At 35.2% G+C, this 20,550-nt stretch overlaps 1 protein-coding gene across 6 annotated transcripts in view; it reads left to right on the forward strand.

Moving 5' to 3' along the window:
* LOC106787903 overlaps positions 1-20,550 on the forward strand; it is a 62,679-nt gene that overhangs the window by 33,846 nt on the left and 8,283 nt on the right. For all 6 annotated transcript variants that reach the window (XM_014750662.1, XM_014750661.1, XM_014750663.1 and 3 more), the window contains 3 exons: positions 12,087-12,297; positions 12,496-12,549; positions 19,511-19,674. In XM_014750662.1, coding sequence (XP_014606148.1) covers positions 12,087-12,297; positions 12,496-12,549; positions 19,511-19,674 — 429 coding nt within the window. The remainder of the gene's footprint in view (positions 1-12,086; positions 12,298-12,495; positions 12,550-19,510; positions 19,675-20,550) is intronic.

Genomic DNA, 20,550 nt, shown 5'->3' on the forward strand with positions numbered 1-20,550 from the left:
AGAGAGAGAGAGAGAGAGAGAGAGAGAGAGAGAGAGAGAGAGAGAGAGAGAGAGAGAGAGAAGATAGATAAAACGAGGTAGTGCTCTTACGCTCCTCTACGCTCGTCGGATGATCCTGGCATTCATCTCTCTCGAAAATTATTAGATAATCCGCTTTAATTATAATACGCTAGCATACAAGAGATGGGATCTGGATCGGTTTCATAACTCCTAGTGGTCTAAGTGCCTTTATCCTTCTTAAGAAAACCTGCCGAGTTCTCTCCCTCTCTCTCTTTCTCTCTCTCTTGCTATCAGCTTGCAGTTCTCGGTCTTTGAACTGAGAGAGCGAAGAGACGACGCTTGGTCGGGATTTGCCGGTAGAATACTTGGCCCGTTTTATTATACGAATCATTTCGACGTTGTGCTTTAGACGATATTTTTATATTTTTTCTTCTTCTTATTCTTCTTCTTCTTCTTTATTTGCGTTGCGTATTCGCTGTAGTTTATTTTTTTTCCTTTCTCTTCCGTTCTTCAAAATGATATAATAGAAAAGAAACGTGATCGAAGAGTCATTCTAAGTAGCACATAGTTATATATATATATGTATATGTTCTATTCGTAAATCTTAAATCAGGGGAGAAGAGGGAGTTCACTGTCTGCGTCATCTTTGTATATATATAATTAATATTATATATATTTTCTCTTTATAATTGAACGTGTTTATCATAGCGTAATGATACTTGCGGGGAAAATGTGCTTTATGTGTAAATCGCGATAATTTGGCGTTGTTCTCTCGTTTGCACGAATAAACGTCGTTTTAGATGGGAGGATTCGTTTGTTACGAAGCCGAGGCAAATAGTAGGATAATCGTGACAAATAGTATTTGTTATGCTGTTTCCTGCAGGCAGGCAGGCAAGCAGGCAGGAGGCAGGCTTGCATTTTCGACGTTGGTCGTTGTTACGTCGAGAGAACGAACTATGACGACGGTGTCTGAGAGAGAAATTTCTCTCTCTCTCTCTCTCTCTCTCTCTCTCTCTCGAGCATTTACGTTCCCTTTCAAAATTTAACGTAACAAACAAGAAGCGAACTAAAGCGTGTTCGACATGCCGTTTACATGGCTTCAGTTTTAGACAAACCTACGGTAAACTGTTGTTACTACCCGTTAAAACGAAGATCTTGTATATTTGATGACGATTATTAATCGACTTTGTCAAAATTAATATAATATTCTTAGCAAATTTTGAGTAATATTAAAATATTCCTATCCATTCTTTCTTTCTTTCTTTCTTCTTTTTTTTTAATCGCAAATAACGTTGCAAATTTTGCCCGTAGTTGTAAACGTTCCGGGCTTTCTATTCGTTGTCTTGTTCTTTTTTTCTTTTCGGACGATTTCGAACGCGTCAAACGGAACGTGGTACGAATGTAATCCAATTTAAACGTAAAATGTGTGTGTGTGTGTGAAGGGGGAAAGGTGGGGAAAGAATAAAGCAACGTCGATAGAGTGGGTTAAAAAAAAAAGAGAGAGAGTCAAATTTTTGGGCGAACGTCGGTTTGCCATCGGTGCCAATCATTTTACGGTATTTAATTTTTTTTTTTTTTTTTTTTTTTTCGGTATCACTTAGTTCTACCATAGGTTCGTAGTTATTAAATCCAGGGTTATGACTATATCGAGCGGGGGTAGCGTATGGGGAAACATTATTAGTGATATTGTCGAGGCATGAAAAACGTTGTCCTCGTTTGTTCAAATGGAATTATTACGAGAGAGTAGGAGGAGACATCGTTGGGTGCACGCGATGCAAGCAAAAGCCAAACGTTACACCAAACGTTTCTGCGTTCAAAGCTCGAAAGCTGGCAACTTGCAACGAAATTGCAGGAACTAGAGGAGAGAAATATTATCGAAGAAGCAGCTAGCAACGAAACCTCTCTCTCCCCACCCCTCCTCTAAAAAGGGAGAATTTAAATTCCGTTACTTTAACGACTCATCGATCATCCCAACGTAAGTAGAGACCTACGAGAAAACGAGATAGAAAGGTTAAGAAGGATGAAAATAGTAGAAGAGTAATAGATGAAAGATAATGTGCGAGTAGAGTAGACTTAGTGGGATTTTTATTTTCTCTCTTTCTCTCTCTCTCTTTCTCTCTCTCTCTCTCTTTAGAGAATATTATTAGCTGGAGGAAACGTAGAAGAGGAAACGAATGGAGATGGAGGAAACGTCGTCGTAACTTCGAGATCGTGCGTGAACGTTTTCTTGGAAGATTTCCAACGTTTGCCTACTTCTTCCAAAGTTACTTCTTCATTTCGATAAATTATTAAAAATCATCATGTGTTTACGTATAATAGACATTCGTAATAAATCGTTGCATTTATATAAGTATCAGTGATTAGTTTGATTTTTCAAATGATACACCCGCGTATAAAAAGTATAAAAAGTGTAATTACGAAAAAAGAACGTAAGAATGATGATAAATAAGAGAAAGAAGTCGTTGATGTTCCTCGGAAAGTGAACCTCATCGGTATGCAAGACAAATTTTCCTCGAAGTGGAGTGCACGTTTCTCGTGTCCGCCATTTTAACCCTTCACCCGACGACCGCATACACTCCCTTGCGTTTTCCTCTCCTCTCCTCTCCTCTTCTCTCCCATCACGAGATATGACCCTCAGACTACTATCGTCGTTCGTCCACTAAATCACGGGGCCACCTTTTGTGCGATATCACGAAGATCATCTCCCTCATTTTCTCTCCCCCTCTCTCACACACACTCTCTTTCTATTTCTCACTATTCGTGAGATACATACAGCTAAAAATATATTAAAACCACTTCTTTATACTTTCAATTGTATCCTTTTTTCTATTTTAATTTTTCTATTTTAAATATTCAAGGTTACGTAACACACACTCTCTCTCAAATAATTTGCCCAGCCCTATCCCACAATAATATATTCTATTTTTCCCTTACACACTATTCCTCTCTACTTTCCCCCGAATTACTTTCCTCTCCTCGCCATTTTCTTTTTCGCAACCTTTATTCCTTTATTCATCCCTCGTTGGCTATGTTTCTTTTCTTGTTTTTCGTTGTCGTTGTTGTTGTCTTTCGTCGGCGTGCATTCGCAGTGCAGTTTGTTCGGGATGGGAGTGGGGGGGGGGGGAAAGAAACTTTCCATTTTATTTTGATCTCGTTCCCTTAATCCCTTCTCTCTTCGATGTACGAACGAAAAGATACCTTTGATGTCCTAACGAAGTTAGTTTGTTAAGAAACTGTTCCGAGCTCGTTTCACGTCTCTCCTACCAACCATCTAGTATTTCTCTCTTCGTATCCCTCCCCCTCCCCTCCCACTCCCCACCCCTAGCACCACTTTTTAACTCTTTTCCTTTTCATCGACATCTTCACCGGTCCTTTCTCTTTCATCTTTTCGCACCTCTATTTTGTTTCATTTCTTTCTTTTCCCTCTGTCCCCACCTCTCATCCTCACTGTTGTATTGTAAAAAGAAAAACTCAACGTGCGCGTGTAACCGAAGTACCACCGGCTTTTGCTTATTTTCTTTTCGTTTGGTTATCATTCGCATTTCGACGTTAAAGAAAACTATTTCTTTGTAATACGCACGGAGCCTATATACAAGGAGGACGATCGGCGTGTTATAAATGTGGGTACAATATTCACAATGAAAGGTCGATTTCTATTGTCACTAGATGATCTGATTTTTTAAATATGTAAAAACCTACCTTTAACTTAGGAAAAAAAATAGAATAATTGGTTATGACATCACAAAGTCAAGAAAAAATAACAATAGCGTGAAAAAAATTTTAATAAATCATCCAATATATCTGTAAAAAAATGTTGAAATGGAATTAATTTATTTTTAACTCAATTAGTATAAAAATGAATAATACTGCATGTAAAATGTAATTGCCAGTTACCTTAGACAGTTAATCACAAAATCAACAATATAAAATAATCTGTTGAGCTTTAAGAAAATTAATCCTAATCCTTTAATTAATCCTTAATTAAATTAAGACTTCGTGATTAAAACAAAAACATCAAAGAGAACTATTTGTTTCATTTGTTTATTTATAAAATTACACGTATTTAAATCTAAACTTAAGAACAGCCCCGCCGCCCTCGTGGATAATTATCGTACTCTGCATTCACTCTTAATTAACAACACAAATTTGATGCAAACGCCTATCTCGATCGTCCTCCTTGTATTTAGCTTCGTTGTAATACGTTTCGAAAGGAATAGGTACCGTACTTATTTCGTTGCATTACTTTTTTTGGTAAATTCTTTTCCATGTAATTTAAAAAAAATAAGTTTTCTCTTTTTAAAAAGTAAACAAATAAATCTATTAGAGGGTATTCAAGAGATATGATTACGCGATCATAATATTATTATAATCTTAATAAGAAGGTATCATAGGGAATTTGGACATCAAAAAAAGAAATAGAACTTAATTTTGATAAGTTGGACGTTTCGTCCCTTTATTGGGACTTCTTCAGTAACGAAATTTTATTTTATTGTTATTTTTATATTACGAAATACATGAGACCCATACATTATAAAAATTACATGTTATCTTAATCTCTAAAGTTCAGCGTCTTTTTTCTTTAAGCAGACATACATTTTTCTTTATATTTTAATAATATTCAAAACACAAAACATCTACATTTCGTTAAGTCTTAATCCGTTATAATTTGAACACTCAATAAAACTGTTTCAATCTAGACTAGTGTTTATTAGTCTTGATATCTTCACTGTTAAGGTGTCCTCTATTACGGTGTTCTATTTATTATAGTTAAATTTAAAAATTCCGTTATAGATGTTGTTTAAATTATTTGTGTCTGTTCTAAAATTAACCGTGTTATTGTTCGTTATATGATACATTTCACTAATGTTTCTTTTATACCAATTTTCTTCTAAATCTAAAATCGTTGCTGCGTCAAATTTAAAATTATGTCCTGTTGTAAAATGATGCTCAGCTAACGCGGTGGTATTGGTTTATAATCTATGAGTCTCATGTATTTCGTAATATAAAAATAACAATAAAATAAAATTTCCAGTTGCTGAAGAAGTCCCAATAAAGGGACGAAACGTCCAACTTATCAAAATTAAGTTCTATTTTTTTTTTTGATGTCCAAATTCCCTATGATACCTTCTTATTAAGAATTTTATTTTTCGACGAGAGAAACAACTAATTGAATTATTATAATCGTATCAATTTGGAGAATATAAATAATTGTTCGATTGATTACGAAAGATAAAGGACGACGACGACGAATATTGTCGTTTACTCTTTCGATTCCACGTGCGATTTCTTTTAGAGAGGACCGTTAAAAGAAGAATTCGAAGGTCATCAATTGGAACGTTTTCATCGAGCCCTGAGAAGATGTCTCCTACTACGTGATACGATTATCTCATAACGTCGAGTTTCTCGAAAACCATCTATATCGTCTAAATGTTAATCGATAATTCACCTCACGTATCATCTTTCTCGTTTGTTTCGATTTAAGAAACATTACTTTCAAATGGTTCATGAGAAAAAAAGAGGGAAAAAAAAGTATATCTTTAAGAGAGTTCGTCGATATCGTTAAGAAAGAGAAAGAGAGAGAGAAAGATAGAGAGTCAAGGGAATTTGGGAAAACTCGTTTCTCACATTGCTATTAACTTACTAAACGAACAACATGAGAAAGGTAGGCGGGGGTGGTGGTGGGGGGGTCTCGAAGGGTCTCACGACACTTGGTAATAAATGTGAAACTCCTCTGCCACGTATCTTACTACATATTTTTCTTTAGGATCTCAGGAAAAGCATTGGGGGTGGGAAGTGGGGGTGCTGTATTAATCCTTGATCATAAGTCGCGTAATCGATTATCGATATTACATCACTCGTCAAGTCGAGTCGACCTTCGTCTTGGCCCAGTTAAACCAACGAGAAGATGATTCTCTTCTTTGTCGAATATTAGAAGGAAGGAAGGAAGGAAGGAAGGAAGGAAAAATGCGACAAAGATATTGATGTCTTTGAATATCTCTCTCTCTTTTTTTTTCTTTCTTTTTTTTTCTCTTTGTATTTCTTACTTGTTCGTTCGTACGTTGATTCGTTTTTTCCCTTCGTTCGGTTCGGCCAGCCGGCTGACTTCTTTAAGGAGGGGTGGGGGAGGGAAAAAAAGAGAAAAAAAGAAGAAAAAAGTACGTAAGGAAAGCAAACTTCGAATAAGGAGTTAGAACGAGTTGAAAAACGTCGAGAGAAAAAAAATGTACCTACAGATAATGGTGAAAAAAAATAATTGGACGGCTCGAGTGTAGGCAAAGAGAGTAGTCGAAAGTCTCGCGAAAAGGTCGCACGAAATATAAAGACTGAGAGAGTTGAAAGTGGGAGTAGTAGTACTAACTCCTTGGCCTAGATTACAAAATAGTACGGGGGTCCGAATCGGAAGGAATCTCATTTTTTTTTGCTCTATTCTTATTTCTTTTACTCGATCGTTCGTTCGTTCGTTCGTTTGTTCTTTCGTCAACTATCACAGAACTTTGAACCTTTGACCCTTTGGTGAGGCGTCATCACCCACCAAAGATCACCCTTCGAAATTTGACACACCGATTCGTTTCGATCAATCGGAAGAAAATCTTACCAACCATTCATCCGTCTGACGGTTTTTTTTTCTAAACGAAAATTGAAAATACGTACGGGTGGGTGGGGGTTTCTGTTTTTGCCGTTATTGTAAAAATAATTATTAATTAATATATTGTTCTAGATATATGTATGTTTAATTACGAACTTTACCAATTAAGAATATATATATATTTTAGTTTACTAATTAATTGTGTTATCTATACATGATCTGTGGTGTAAACGTTAATGTAAGGTCAAAAAAATCAGTGTGTATGTGTGCGAGTGTGTATTTGTGTTTTATGCTCACGCAACTATAGAAGGACTCGTATTTCCGTTTAGACATGAAGCCTTGTTGAAACCGAGACTGTTAGATTTTGATGTTTAATAACGAAGCGCTTACTACTAACGTAGGATAAGGATAATTTGAAATAGAAGCAAGTGTTTTAATGAAGAGCAAGTACTAGCGATAGCATGTACAATCTCACACGAGTATGCAGTGTTCTATTACTTACTACCATGTCTTCATTGTGATAGTAAGTGGCGTAACGTGTGCGTGTGCGTGTGTGTTTGTGTGTGTATTTGTGTATGTTGCTAATACTTCCAACGGAGAAACAAGCACGTTCTCTAAATACATATTCGTAACTTATTTTAAGTAAACTCTCGAATCCGATACGATAACAATATAAAATAGATTTGTTGTGCATCGTGAATCATTCGAAGTCAGTTATTGATTCGAGAGAGTCGAAATGGTCGATAAATCATTTCCGTGGAAATTCGCTACGATAATATTCTATGTTTTTTCTTTTTTTTTTTTCTTTTATCTTCTTTTTATTTATATTAAACCACATATCGCAATGCAAAATTATTGGATCCTTTAATGAAAACAATATTAAACTATTTAATACGCGATACGTTTTATAGAAATAAATAGAAGGATTAATTTGGATCAGTGTTAAAATTTAATATTCTCTTATTTCTCATTTGCTTGTTTATTATACGGGCAACGAGCAAATGAAGAACGACCACCAAGCCTTATTTTAATTTACGCCCAGGAGTCAGAAGCATATGGTTAATCGAATGGCATTACTGTCACGAACAGACAACGTGTAATGCAATAAAGGTAATCGATAAAAGCTCGCTGACCCACCGGCTGTTGTTGGTCTTCTGATTTGTGTTGGTTAGATGAGATTAGATATAAGTCTTTATCCCATGATCCTATTCCAAATAATATTGTCCAAATTTTGACTTTTATTTTATAATTAAAACTTTATACGTGAATTTTTGTTTTCTCCCAACGAAGATTATTTTCTTATGTAACTAAACAATGATCATGAAATTTATTTCATTATTGATATATAAAAACGTAATGTACCATATATTGTTATTTATCTTTTACACGTTTGATCATACGATAATAAATTACATTGAATTATCAAAAAATAGTGTTATAGTTGGAAACTTTTCGCTACACGTTAAAAATTTGAAAATGTATGATACACTTTACCTTCTGTTCTCATAATCGGCTTCAAAAGAGACACCGGCCGGTGTCATTCGTTGCTTTATTCGAAGGGAATTTTTCTGTTACCCTTTCCCTACGAGGGGTTTCGACTTTTTCCGATAAATGAAATCGGATTAAAAAAAACCGGACGGTGAAAACGTTCGTTTCGGTAAATGAATTCTATGGAAGTGGTGCCACTTTAAAACAAGGTACAAATCGCAAAGCTTTAATCGAAGTACTTACTTTCGTGAATTGACAAATTTTTACAGAACGTATACTTACCTGTACTTTTGCGAATTGAATATAACGTTACAATAGATATGATAAATTAAGCCAACAAATTGAAGTATCTATAATTGCGATGTAATTTTATCGAATTTTTTTTCTTTTAAAAATATCACGTACACATATTATATACTACATATATATATATATATAAGGTGGTCCACCAAATATTAACGCATTAAATATTTCTGTTATTTCATATAATATAGAAAAATGTTATATACAAAACTTATAAAACATGAAGAAATGTATAATATATATACTCTGTTGATTTATTATAAATATCAATGTTCGCAAATGTAGTAAACATTTGTAAGAAATTTTAGTTCTCCTTTACGAATAAGACACATTTTATTCTTTGACATAGGAGTAATTAAAATGAACATAAGATTTGTCGCAAAAAGATCTCCGCAAGTGAATTGTACGATTCTCATGGAAAAGGAGTAGGAGTAAATAGTTAAACTGTAGAGAAGAACATTGATTTGATAGTACACCCATCGTGGATTTGATCTTCTTCTTCTTCTTCTTCTCTGAGAGAAGGGGGGAGGGGGTTAGATAGAAGCTTGTATTTCTTCTCTCTTTCTCCTTTCTTCCACTTATTCTACTTCCTATATAAAGCTTTCATCATTGGAAGTAGAAAACGGGAGCTTCTTCCCTTAATTCATCGAGAAATTTTCTTGCCCTTTTCCAGTGGCACGCTTGAAAGAGCACATAAGCGTGCGCTGGGAATTGTCAAACCAGAATTGTCAAATCTGCTTGCTCGAAATGGCAGAGATGAGAAAGTAAACGCGATGGATTTTAATAATGTTCAAGGAATCTCTCACGAAGCTCTTCCGTTTGTTACTCGATCAAAGTTCTCTCTGTGTTGTAGCGTATTATAGTTGATGTTGCAATAGAGAGAGAGAGAGAGAGAGAGAGAGGGAGAGAGAGAGAGAGAGAGAGAGAAAGAGAAATTTGCTTCATTCAAAATAGAATAGACTGATAAACGCGACAAAGCCGAGTTACACGCAATTATACTTGATGCAATTTCAAATAGCAGAGGAGATGTTACGACCGACACGAGCAATTTCGCGAAATTACAAATTGTACGGAACAAGAAAATCAACTACACAAAATTCTGTGTCTTTTCTAGTAGTAAAGTAGAATAGAAGTAACTCGGAAATAACTAAGTGAGAGAGAGAGAGAGAGAGGGAGAGAAGGTAAACGAGAAAACACCGATAAGAACTAGCCGAGGAAAAATTCTATATTGCGTGGAAGCTTGTTTACCGGAACACAATGAACGTAAGAAAAGAGACGACGATGGGGCAGAGGGAGAAGGGGGGATGTTCAAACACACGGAGTTACAAACCTACACACCCTCCCTCTCTCTCTCTCTCTCTTTCGTTTACAAAAGAAGAGAAAGAAGGAAACTAAAGTAGAGGATCACTTTTGCGGTCTGACCAGTGTCCAGGAAGAAATTCTCGGTGCAACGGAACGAGTTCAAAAATTGCACGAAACCACCCCCCCCCCTCGGTTGAACGCCTAATTTACGCGTTGCTAGCTCGGGTTACTAGCCTTGTCATAGGTGGTCTCGATTTTTCTTGTTACACGTACTTACACAGAGACTTTAGAAAGGAAAGTAGGTGGGAACAGAGATATAGGGGAATGAACGTGAGAAAGAGACAAAGACAGAGAGAGGGAGAGAGAGAGAAAGAGAGAGAAAGAAGCTTCTCGTATAAGTTGCCATTTTGGTGGAACGCGATGGTTTGCAAGACAAAGAGAGAGAGAGACTTTATAAGATGGTATAGATGCCATTGGTGTGTTGGTGCTGGTAGTTGGTAGTAGTGTTATAAGAGTTAAGGGTGGAAGTAGGGGAATGGAAACGACGAAGCGACTGGAAAGAAGTCGCATTTTTATTCCTCCGGTCTGTGCCGACGTAGCAGATGAAAGCGGTTATGCCGACTCCGTATTGCCCTCCTTTGTCTCCCTCGTCTTGCCCAAGTAGTCGTCGTCGTATCTTTTTCTTCCTTTCTTTCTTTCTTTCTTTCTTTCTTTCTTCTCCTCTGTTCCTTCGAAGTCTTCTAGAGCAAGCACGACGGCACACGACGAGTAAGTAAGTACGAAAGAGAGTCGAGAGGGCCGCCACGGCTCCACCTTTCTCGTATTTCCCTTCTTCCGACTGGTTTGCCCTCTTCACAAGCACTTTCTTCTTCTCGACTTTTGCTACGATCTCAAAAGCCGATTTTTCTCTGTATTTCGGGGGTCATTCGGCGTATATTAGGGGTTACACTGGCGCTCGACCAAAAGCCTCCTACGTATAGTTCCAATACTTTTCGCGAAAATTCCCTAATTTTCTTCTTCTTCTTTTTTTTCTTGTATTTTATTTATTTTTTTCTCTTTTGTTTTGTCTCGTTTTGTTTTTTGTTTTCTTTCATGGGTAGGTAAGTAGGTAGGTATATCATCCCATCTTTCCGTATAGGTATATTTTATTTAACGAATCTCTTTCATTTCTTTTTTTTTCTTTTTTTCTATTCTTATTCTATAACAAAAGTCGAAAGTTTTCACGAGGTATACGAGGAAACGGGATGGGGGGTAGTAGGACTATATCGATAATCTCATCAGAACGAGGGGTAGCTTTAATATTCGTAATATATTTCGACTTTTACATTCGATTGGTTTAGTATATAGTATATGTATGTATGCATATATATATATGGTGGCATGTATATGTGTATATTCGATTCGAGATCGGGGTATACTCTGCTAGGTCGGTGAGATCCTCTTCTTTTTTTGTTGCGGAGATTATTACTTTCTCTCTCTTTTTCTCTCTCTCTCTCTCTCTCACACTCTCTTTTTCTCGATCTCACAGTTCGTTCGACTCTCGGGATCCATTCGCGCGGCTTTTCGCAACATTATTAAAAATCGTTACTCGGTGTAGCATCGGTCGTCCTCGTCTTCGTCCTCGTCCTCATCCTCGTCGTCGTCGGGGGTTCGTAACGGAGGAGGGGGTGGTAGCGGAGCAAGAGGAGGAAAACTCGACGGCGGCTTTTTTCGTGATTTAGCTTTTTCCATTTTTCTGGGTGCACCTAGAATCGTAGTAGTAGTAGTAGTAGCAGTAACAGTAACAGTAACAGGGCTTGATAAGTTCTTTCGATATTCGGTTGGTGCAGCAAATCATCGGGTAGGATACATTTATTTTCGAGCGTAGGTACCTCGATGAAACCAGAGACAGTTCCACCGTCGAATGGCCAATGGGAAAATAGTAACTGGATATAGGCCGGAAATGACTGCCGGCTGATAACCGGATATCTAATATCCGAACGTTTGCCTGGTCGAGTAGCGAAAAATACGAGGATCCGATAAGCCTACGTACTGTTTACTAACCATATTCTCACACACACACACACACACACACACACATCGGATAACATTCTTTTTTTTTCTGTTGCTTCGATTCATCTCAAATATTTTTCTTCTTTGTTCATTCGCTAATATTTATTTCAACGAAAAAGAAAGAGAGAGAGATATTTGAAACTCGATAAAAGGTAAATATTTGAAAAAGATATTCCTGCATTTGTTTAATACTTTTAAAAAAAGAATAGTTAGTTAGAGAGAGAGAGAGAGAGAGAGAGAGAGAGAGAGAGAGAGTCAAGAAATCGGAGTTTGCATGTTATTTTTGCGGATCAATAACCGTAAACTACGAAAAAACATGTCATACTGACCTACTTCTCGGTGTGTTTGTTTACAGGTGTCTTGGATGAGAATCAGAGACCTTCATATACTCACAGCAGGTACCGTAGCTTTCAGTAGCGATACGAGGTTCAATCCTCAACATACTCCTGGGAGCGACGCTTGGACCCTCAGGTTGGATAACGTTAAAAAGACGGATTCGGGTATATACGAATGTCAAGTTAACACAGAACCGAAAATCATGTACGCCGTTCAGTTATCGGTGAGAGGTGGGTAGTTTTTTTCGATTACATACAAAATATCGTTTTGTTTTCTCATTAATTAACACGTCGTCTAGATTTTATTTGACTGTTATTTTATTTTAGAATATCATGTGGAATGAGAGAAACGTCTTAAATATTTCAATTTAACGAGCTTTTGACGTTAGGCGCAATTACGTGATCCAATAAATGCTTTCGTGTTTTCAGAGGCAGATAAACCAGAGGGTTACGACGAACCCCGTTCTCAACAAACACGCATAAGTAAGTACACATTACACGCACGAGATATATAACAGATCGTAAACGAAGATAGCTTTTAATGGCCGTGCAAACGTAACGCATCCCTACCTTACAATAGGGTTTCCCTTTTCGAAACTATACATACCCTTTACCATCCTACGTGTCAACGCTACGTTCAAGCGTATAGCAAATATAAGCGATTCACTTGTTTGCTGAATGTGCTTGGTAAAGTATTTCTAGCTAATTCAAGCGATAAGTCGTAAACGTTAGTTTGATTTTCAAATGAGTCAGTCAGTCAGTCTAAAATTTAGCTCGAATATTACAATACGATACAAAATACCTGTTTCGTGTAATACGTAAATCAATATCGTTCGTATTATCGTACTATTGTCAAACGAAATATAATATCTAGGATTAAAATAAATTGAATATTAAAATATTACAAGTATCTCCGTTATATTGTACACTTTTTCTTTCATATAGGATTTATATCGATGCAGTATTTAAATGTATACGTAATATAGATATTTTAATATTTCGTTATGAACACTTTGATGTTACATGCGTATATATATATATATATACGTAGGTGGATTCAGAACGTGTTTCTCTATGTCGAGACATTCATGATATACGATATGTAGGATACGAGAAAAAGAGAAAGAAAGAACGAAGTTATATTATTTGTTTGAAATATCGAAGATAGGATTTGCTTTTCTATTTTTCAGATCTCTTTTTCTCTTGCTTGTCCGATCATTCATTTATTTTATAAATTCTGACTGCACGTAGTTCGAAATAAATATAAAAAGATATAAAAGCTAGATCAGAACTTCAAAAAGAAAGAAAGAAAGAGAGAGAGAGAGAGTTTTCCTCTGTCGATTATTTTTAAGATTTAAGCTCAACTCTATCGTTAGAAATGTTTTCGTGTATTTCTTTCCCTTTATTTGTTTGTTTTTTTTTTTTTTTTTTTTTTATTTATTTCGTATTTTTCTGTTTGCGTTTGATATACAATGGTATGCGCGTACTCACAATCAGACGGTATATTCTTCGTACGCGTTGGGTGGTAATTAAATTAAAAACTTTTTATTCGTGGAATAACTCTGTGACAAATATTTAAAAAAAGAAAAAAAAAAACCAACAACAACAACAAAATAAACGTTGTTGTGTAGTATAGTACATTGATTTCTTAGTAATTAAGTGACGCGCGAAGAATAGAATTTTTCAAGAAAATTTATATGCAACGTATGGGGAAACGCTTTTTCACTTTTGCCGATTTTTCCTACGACAAAATGCATTTGGAAAATGTTTTCTCCTCCGATTTCGGATAAAGAACACAGGTTAACACGAATACGTGCGCATATATGTATCTGTATACGCGCGAATCGCGTATGCTTTCCTGTTTATCACTACGTAGACGGTGACAAAGTTTCGGCCAGCAAACAGCAATATTTCTGTCATTCGCTGTAATTGCCCATGAAATCCTCCTAGCTGGCGTATTATTCGGAACTTTATCGCTATATACGTGCATTTCGTGTACCGAACGATGAACGTCAGAGACGTATGTCTGTATATAGGCGAAACGCCAACGTTACCTGAACGTTCTAATTAGAAACATAAGAGGAATGTATTCAAATTTTACACGGGATTATTGAATATCTGTAATGGCAAATAATTGCATTTTCGTAATAGCATTAGACCTATGTGCAATTGTCTTTAATAATGATAATAATAGTAATAATATATTAATAATAATAATAACAATTATATTTATAACAATAATTAATGTGTTAGTCAAAATTGCATCGAGAGACAAAACACAAATAAGAATAACAATGATATTATTATTATTATTATTATTATTATTATTATTATTATTATTATTATTANTTGCATCGAGAGACAAAACACAAATAAGAATAACAATGATATTATTATTATTATTATTATTATTATTATTATTATTATTATTATTATTATTATATCGTCAAAGAGAATTAAAATTTTCTAATATTATTAATCGTTTTCATTTTGAAAGCTATTCAAAAAGAACAAAAAAAAAAATAAGTTGAATTTGGTTGGATATAATTCTTTCATAAATCATATTAATTCTTTCCCATATATTCTCGTTATATTGATAACAACGTACCGATCATCTTATACTTCGTTTGCACGTTAAAAACTCATCTACTTTGGTTCCTTTTATTCTTCGTTCGACGTCACGAACATCAATCACTTAAGGGTAAGTGCGTCACTTTTCCGGCTTTAACGCGCGACCAATGTTACTACGTCGATTTTTCTCTTTACACCACCATCGCTACCACTCCCGTTCTCGTTTCTAACGTTTTTTTTTCATTATTACTTGACGGAGGGTTGGTTGGTTGGTTGCCTGAAGAAATCGTTCCCCGTTTACACACGGTATCCTATATTTTCTCCGATTATTATTGCAGTAAGAAAAAGACAATCAAATATTCACGCAAACTTATCTAATTTTTTATGTCACCGTGTATTTTTTTTTTTTTTTTTTCTATTTGACCGCGAGAAGAATGAGTAAAATATCGTTAAAAGGTCACAAGTTATTTCCAGTTATTGTTTACTTACGTGTCTGACAAGTTTTTGATCCTACGTGATATGACAAAAAAAAAAAAAGGAAGGAGACACGAAAAAAGTTCGAGCTAACAGAAAAATAGAGACTTTTTCTTTCTTTTTTATTCTTTCATGATAAAAAAAAAAGTTGCGAATAATAGAGAAGTTTTGCGTGGTCAGCGGTTTTTTATTCTTCTTCTTTTTTTTTCTTTTTTTATTTTATAAATTTTATAATATCTCTCCGATGAGATGACGTGAATTATTTTTATATCGCGTTGCTGATTTATTTCATCGTCCTTCGCGAATGGGATTTTATATTCGTATCGTATAAAAAAAGATAGAAAATTTAATGATATCGAAGTTGAAAAAAACAAAAAAAAAAGAGGCGAACGTCTCGTTTCTTAAATGACGAGCCTGATGATATTTATAGAATAGAGAATGGCAATATAAATATAAGATAAGAATAATATTATAGATCACGATGAAAGTTTCTTATGCGACTGATATTACGAATGTATCGACGTATTAAAATATTCTTGAAACATTAACATAACAAAACATAACATCGTATAATTTTTCTTAAAAACTATACTCTGGTATTAAATTTATAATAATAAATTCTTTACTTATTCAAAAAAATGTTTAAATATTTCTAGCAAAATTTCAGATTTCCATGATTTAACTGAATTATATAATTTGATACATACATATACACATATATAGATATAAATATATATATATATTTATTTGTAAGTAGGTAGGAAAGGTAAAGAGAAAGACAATAAATAGCGTAAGCATACACCTACGGGGGAAGAGGGGGGGGGTACAGTAATAACGGCATAAAGTAATATTTCGCCAGGTGAAATGCAGTTCCTGTGGGATTAATTTAAGTCTAATAGGATTATCCTTAATCCCTCTAGTCCTGCGGTACTGCCCTTACCGACGGTCTCTCTATCTCCTCTCACTTTTTCCCTTTTCCCCTCTCTCTCTCTCTCTTACCATCCTTCTTCTCTCGTTGGTTCTTCGCAGTCAACCAACAGGGCTCATCGGAGTTATCAAGGGACAAGAAAAGAGTGCACCTACGTTAAATTAGTCTTTGGCTAAGTTCTTTTTCTCGAGTAATGTATGCGTATCCCTGACATTATCATGCAAGTAATATCATAGGACTCGGCGTTTATCATCTTCTTCTGTGTTTCTTTCTGTTTGACCCTTTCTTTCTTTCTCCTCGCTCTCTCTCTCTCTCTCTCATTTTTTCTTTTTCTTTTTTTTTTTCCATCTAACTGGCACTTCTCCCGTCCATTGTTTTTCTCACGAACACTAATGAATTATTACAGCACCGCGTAGTACCGAGAAGGAGGTACCTTTCCTCGACACTCTCTCTCTCTCTCTTTTTATTTTTCTTTTTCTCCTGTTGTCGTCGTCGTCGTCGTCGTCGACGAGGAGCAGCAACTCGTCGTCCTTGTTTGTTCGCACTTCAAACTCAAATTTGTAGGAAAGATATCTTCTCAAGTCTCGAGTCCACGAACTGTGAGTTTAAGTAGGTCGCGTTTTAATATGCCGACGAGACGTCGTGAGAAAATGTCTTTTCGGTTAAATGAATTGAGATTACGATTCCTCTCTCGGTAAGATGAAATAATGTCATCCGTTCTCTGTAACGATTTATAAAGATATAGTGTTAGTAGTAGTAGTAGTAGTAGTAATAGTAGTAGTAGTAGTAGTCCGGTTTTAAATAATGATATTCTCGAAAAGGTAAGAGAAAAGTTTTTAATAAAAGAGCTTTTAAATATTTATCGAATTATTCGTCGAACGTTAACACGGAGCCAAAGGTTCTTTTCTTTTCTTTTCTTTTCGACTGACTAATTAATTTAAGAAAAAGACGGATACAAGAGGAAAATCCACCCAAACGTAAACGTAACGTAACGTAACGAAACGAAATGCAGATTATACAAAACCTTATAATAATCTCGACCTATCCTCGGATTTGGTTCATTTTTTTTCATTGTTGTTTTGTTTCAAAGTGCTCTTCTTTTTCTTTAGAATAAAGTTCTCAGTGAGAGATATCAAAAAATGTCCGTTCGTTGATTGAATTCAAAACTACGAGAGACTTACTATCTTTGGAAGTTATCCAAGTGAATTTCGATCGTCCGTTGGTGCACACACACACACACATAAAAAAAAGACAGAAAGAGGTATATCCTTAACGTCTGAACATTCTAAACTCGAAATTATACGATCGATGAATTTGAAACTTTCTAACGAGTTTTATACGTAAATGCCGAACCACCAGTGGGATCTGTGATTTTGATGGGATAGTTGTAATATTAATACGACGAACAGAAAACGGAAATCGTGTGAGAACATACGGGGCGAGGGTTTGGGGGGGGGGGGAAGGGGGAATCACTAATTACGTTTCCATGGGAAATCATCCGGAAAGACAAACTTACTACTACTACTACTACTATTACTATTATTACTACTACTACCCATTACTATTATTATCATTGTTACTACCCATTGCTACTACTGTTACTATGGGTAAAAATAAAGTGCGAGAAAAGAGAGAAACGCGAAAGAAAAAAAGCGGAGCTTGTATTTTCTTTTTTCTTTTTTTTCTTTTTTTTTTGCTATTCTTTCCGAGAGAGTGAGTATAAGCTAACAATGCTTTGGTAGGTACGCACGTAGATAGAAAAGACACCCCCGACGCTGCTGACTCATTGTTATTTTTAAAGAAAGATATTCATTCGAAAGGGTAGGTTTAAGGAAAGTTGTCAAGAAAGTAGACGTTTTTTGTTTTTTTTTTTTTTATCCATTATATACCTTCTACTTATTTCATAGTGACGACTTTGTTATTTCTCTTTCGTTTCCTCTTTTTTTTTTAGATATTTATATATATGTATATATTTATGAAGTCTACTTAAGTATAATCTTTTGTTTATCTGTCTGTAATGGAAAAAGAAGAGGGAGGTACGCAGGGTAGAGAAGTAAATGAATTTTTGTTCATTCTATACGCATTTCTTGGATTTTATCTAACAGAGGAATGCATTTCCTTCTTCGTTTCTTTGCAATCTGACTTTTTACATTTTTTCTTTCCATTTTTTTTTCTTTTTATTTCATGTAATAAAATATCATGCTTAATATTTCTTCGTTGCGACTACGATGTCAGTGTTTCGTATTTGCTTTTTTTTTCTTTTTTCTTTTTTTCGTACGAAGCTACCGCGAGCATATATATCTTTTTTATATTTTTAATAATATTCTTTCTTAGCGCTTTGCACATTTATTCTCTGTAGTATTAATCGAAATAATATTTAGATTTCTTTTTCTCTTTTATATTCTTTTATTTATTCATTATCGTATACGCACGTAATTTGATTGAGACAATTGATGGAAATAATTCATACGCGTTTAAAACGTTTTTTTAATATTCCACAATTGGAATATTATTTACATTAATGAAAAGTTATTCAATTCTAATTAACTATATTTCTTTATACCAAACTGTTTTTAAAACGTTAATCATAATTTCAAGATAATATTTGTTTATTTAATCATATAATTATCTAATTAAATATAATTATTTATTAGATTGACAATTATTTTTATTAATATATAAATCATTTAAATAAAATTCTACAAAAGGAGAGTATTAAACTGAAATTAAATGATCTCATTAGTCTCTTTATATTTTAACGATCCTACGTGACATTGTTTTTATCAATTGCTCCAATTAAAGTATTAGCAAGTATTTAATTATCTCGACTCTAACGCGAGTTCCATTCGAATAAAAAATTCAATCGTTACATAAACGTCGATCGAAATCGATTCAAATACTTTATTCGAAATAGTCGAAAGAGATTAATGTTTAATCTAAATGAAACTTAAGGAAAGATTTTTGGAACGTTATTCTCATTGAGAAGACTCGCCATTAAACGGGAACGACTCCTTGCTACAAAGAATTATGTTACAAGGAGAAGAAAGACGAACGAGCAAGTAGTAACGTGGTGATGCATTAGCATGAGAAGAAGAAAAAGACATATATATATATATATATATATGTAGTATCTCTTAGCGAGTAGAATTATTGTTAGTATTATCTACTTTTACTTACCTTTTACCATAAATTGAGTTTACTCTCTCTTTCCTTCCTTCCTTCCTTCCTTCCTTTACTTCTTTCCATTTTTAAATCGAATTCATTTTCATAATTATATCTATCAAAAATCCATAAGTTATATTTCACATAAGATTGAACGACAGTTGTAACAGGTTAAAGTTTCGATACGAATACATGGGTGAAAGAAAGAAAGAAAGAAAGGAAGATAGATAGATAGATAGATAGATAGATAGAAAGGGTCATCGAATTTTCCTGAGTGACGTATGATATTTGTTGGAACATGACTTTCAGGTTACGAAAGTACGGCACCAGTGGCGGCTATAATGGGTCCTAGGGAGCAAAGGGTGCCATCGGGGTCGACGATCACCCTAAGATGCGTCATATCGTCTCCATATCAGACTCGTCCCATCAGGGGTGTACAATGGCTTCGGGATAACAAACTCCTAACATTCCAGGTAATGTCGGTGCTCTCAGCACGTTCCAAATTTTATCGGCACGGATAGACGACGTGCTGCTGCTGCTGCTGCTACTGCTACTGCTCTTTAATGAAATTTCGGTTTTGATGCTTTTATCGGTATTAGGAAAAAAAATCCTGTCGCTAGACAGCAGCAGCAGCAGCAACAGCAGCACCCAGGGTAAAGCGAGAATGCTCGTAAATCATTATTGCGAATGTGGGTCACGCGTTTTCTTTCCTTCTTCTTATTCTTCAACTTCTTTTCTTTTTATTTTTCTTTTTTTTTCTTTTCTTTTTCTCGCCCAACTGTCTTTTGTGAATTTTTCGTTTACGTTTCCACTCCTCACCTCACCTCACGCCCGCCGACCGTGTTCGATCATTCCACGACTCGCACATCGTTCATCCCCCTTTTTCGCGTTGGTAGACATACGCGGAATGATGAATTTTTCTAGATTCAACACTGTCCTTTCTCGTTCGAGTTTTTCATCTAGCTGGAAGAGATGAGTGTGGGGTGTGTGTGTGGGGAGAGGAGAGGGAATCGGTGAGTACGTTTCGAACTGCTCATGAACGTCGAAGTGTAATAACGATTTCGCGGCCGATTCTATCGAAGCGTTCTATTTTTTGTTCTTTTTTTCCCCTTTCTCTTTTTATATACCATTTTTTTTTGTCTTTTTTTCGATTTCGCATAGAAAAAAAATCGAAGTCATTCATTCGTAGCGAAAGCTCCGACGCTACTCCTCCTCCCATGCAGCTGGTTTTCCAGCACATGCGAAAAGAAAAAACAGAAAAAAAAAGAAGAAAAAGAATGAAAAGAAAAAAACTATTAATCCTATTCGTCATTGAAAGATCGTCTGAAGCATTGTGTAAAAAAACCTGG

Source organism: Polistes canadensis, unplaced genomic scaffold (assembly GCF_001313835.1).
Source record: "Polistes canadensis isolate GaletaPanama2010 unplaced genomic scaffold, ASM131383v1 scaffold_119, whole genome shotgun sequence".
NCBI lineage: Eukaryota > Metazoa > Arthropoda > Insecta > Hymenoptera > Vespidae > Polistes > Polistes canadensis.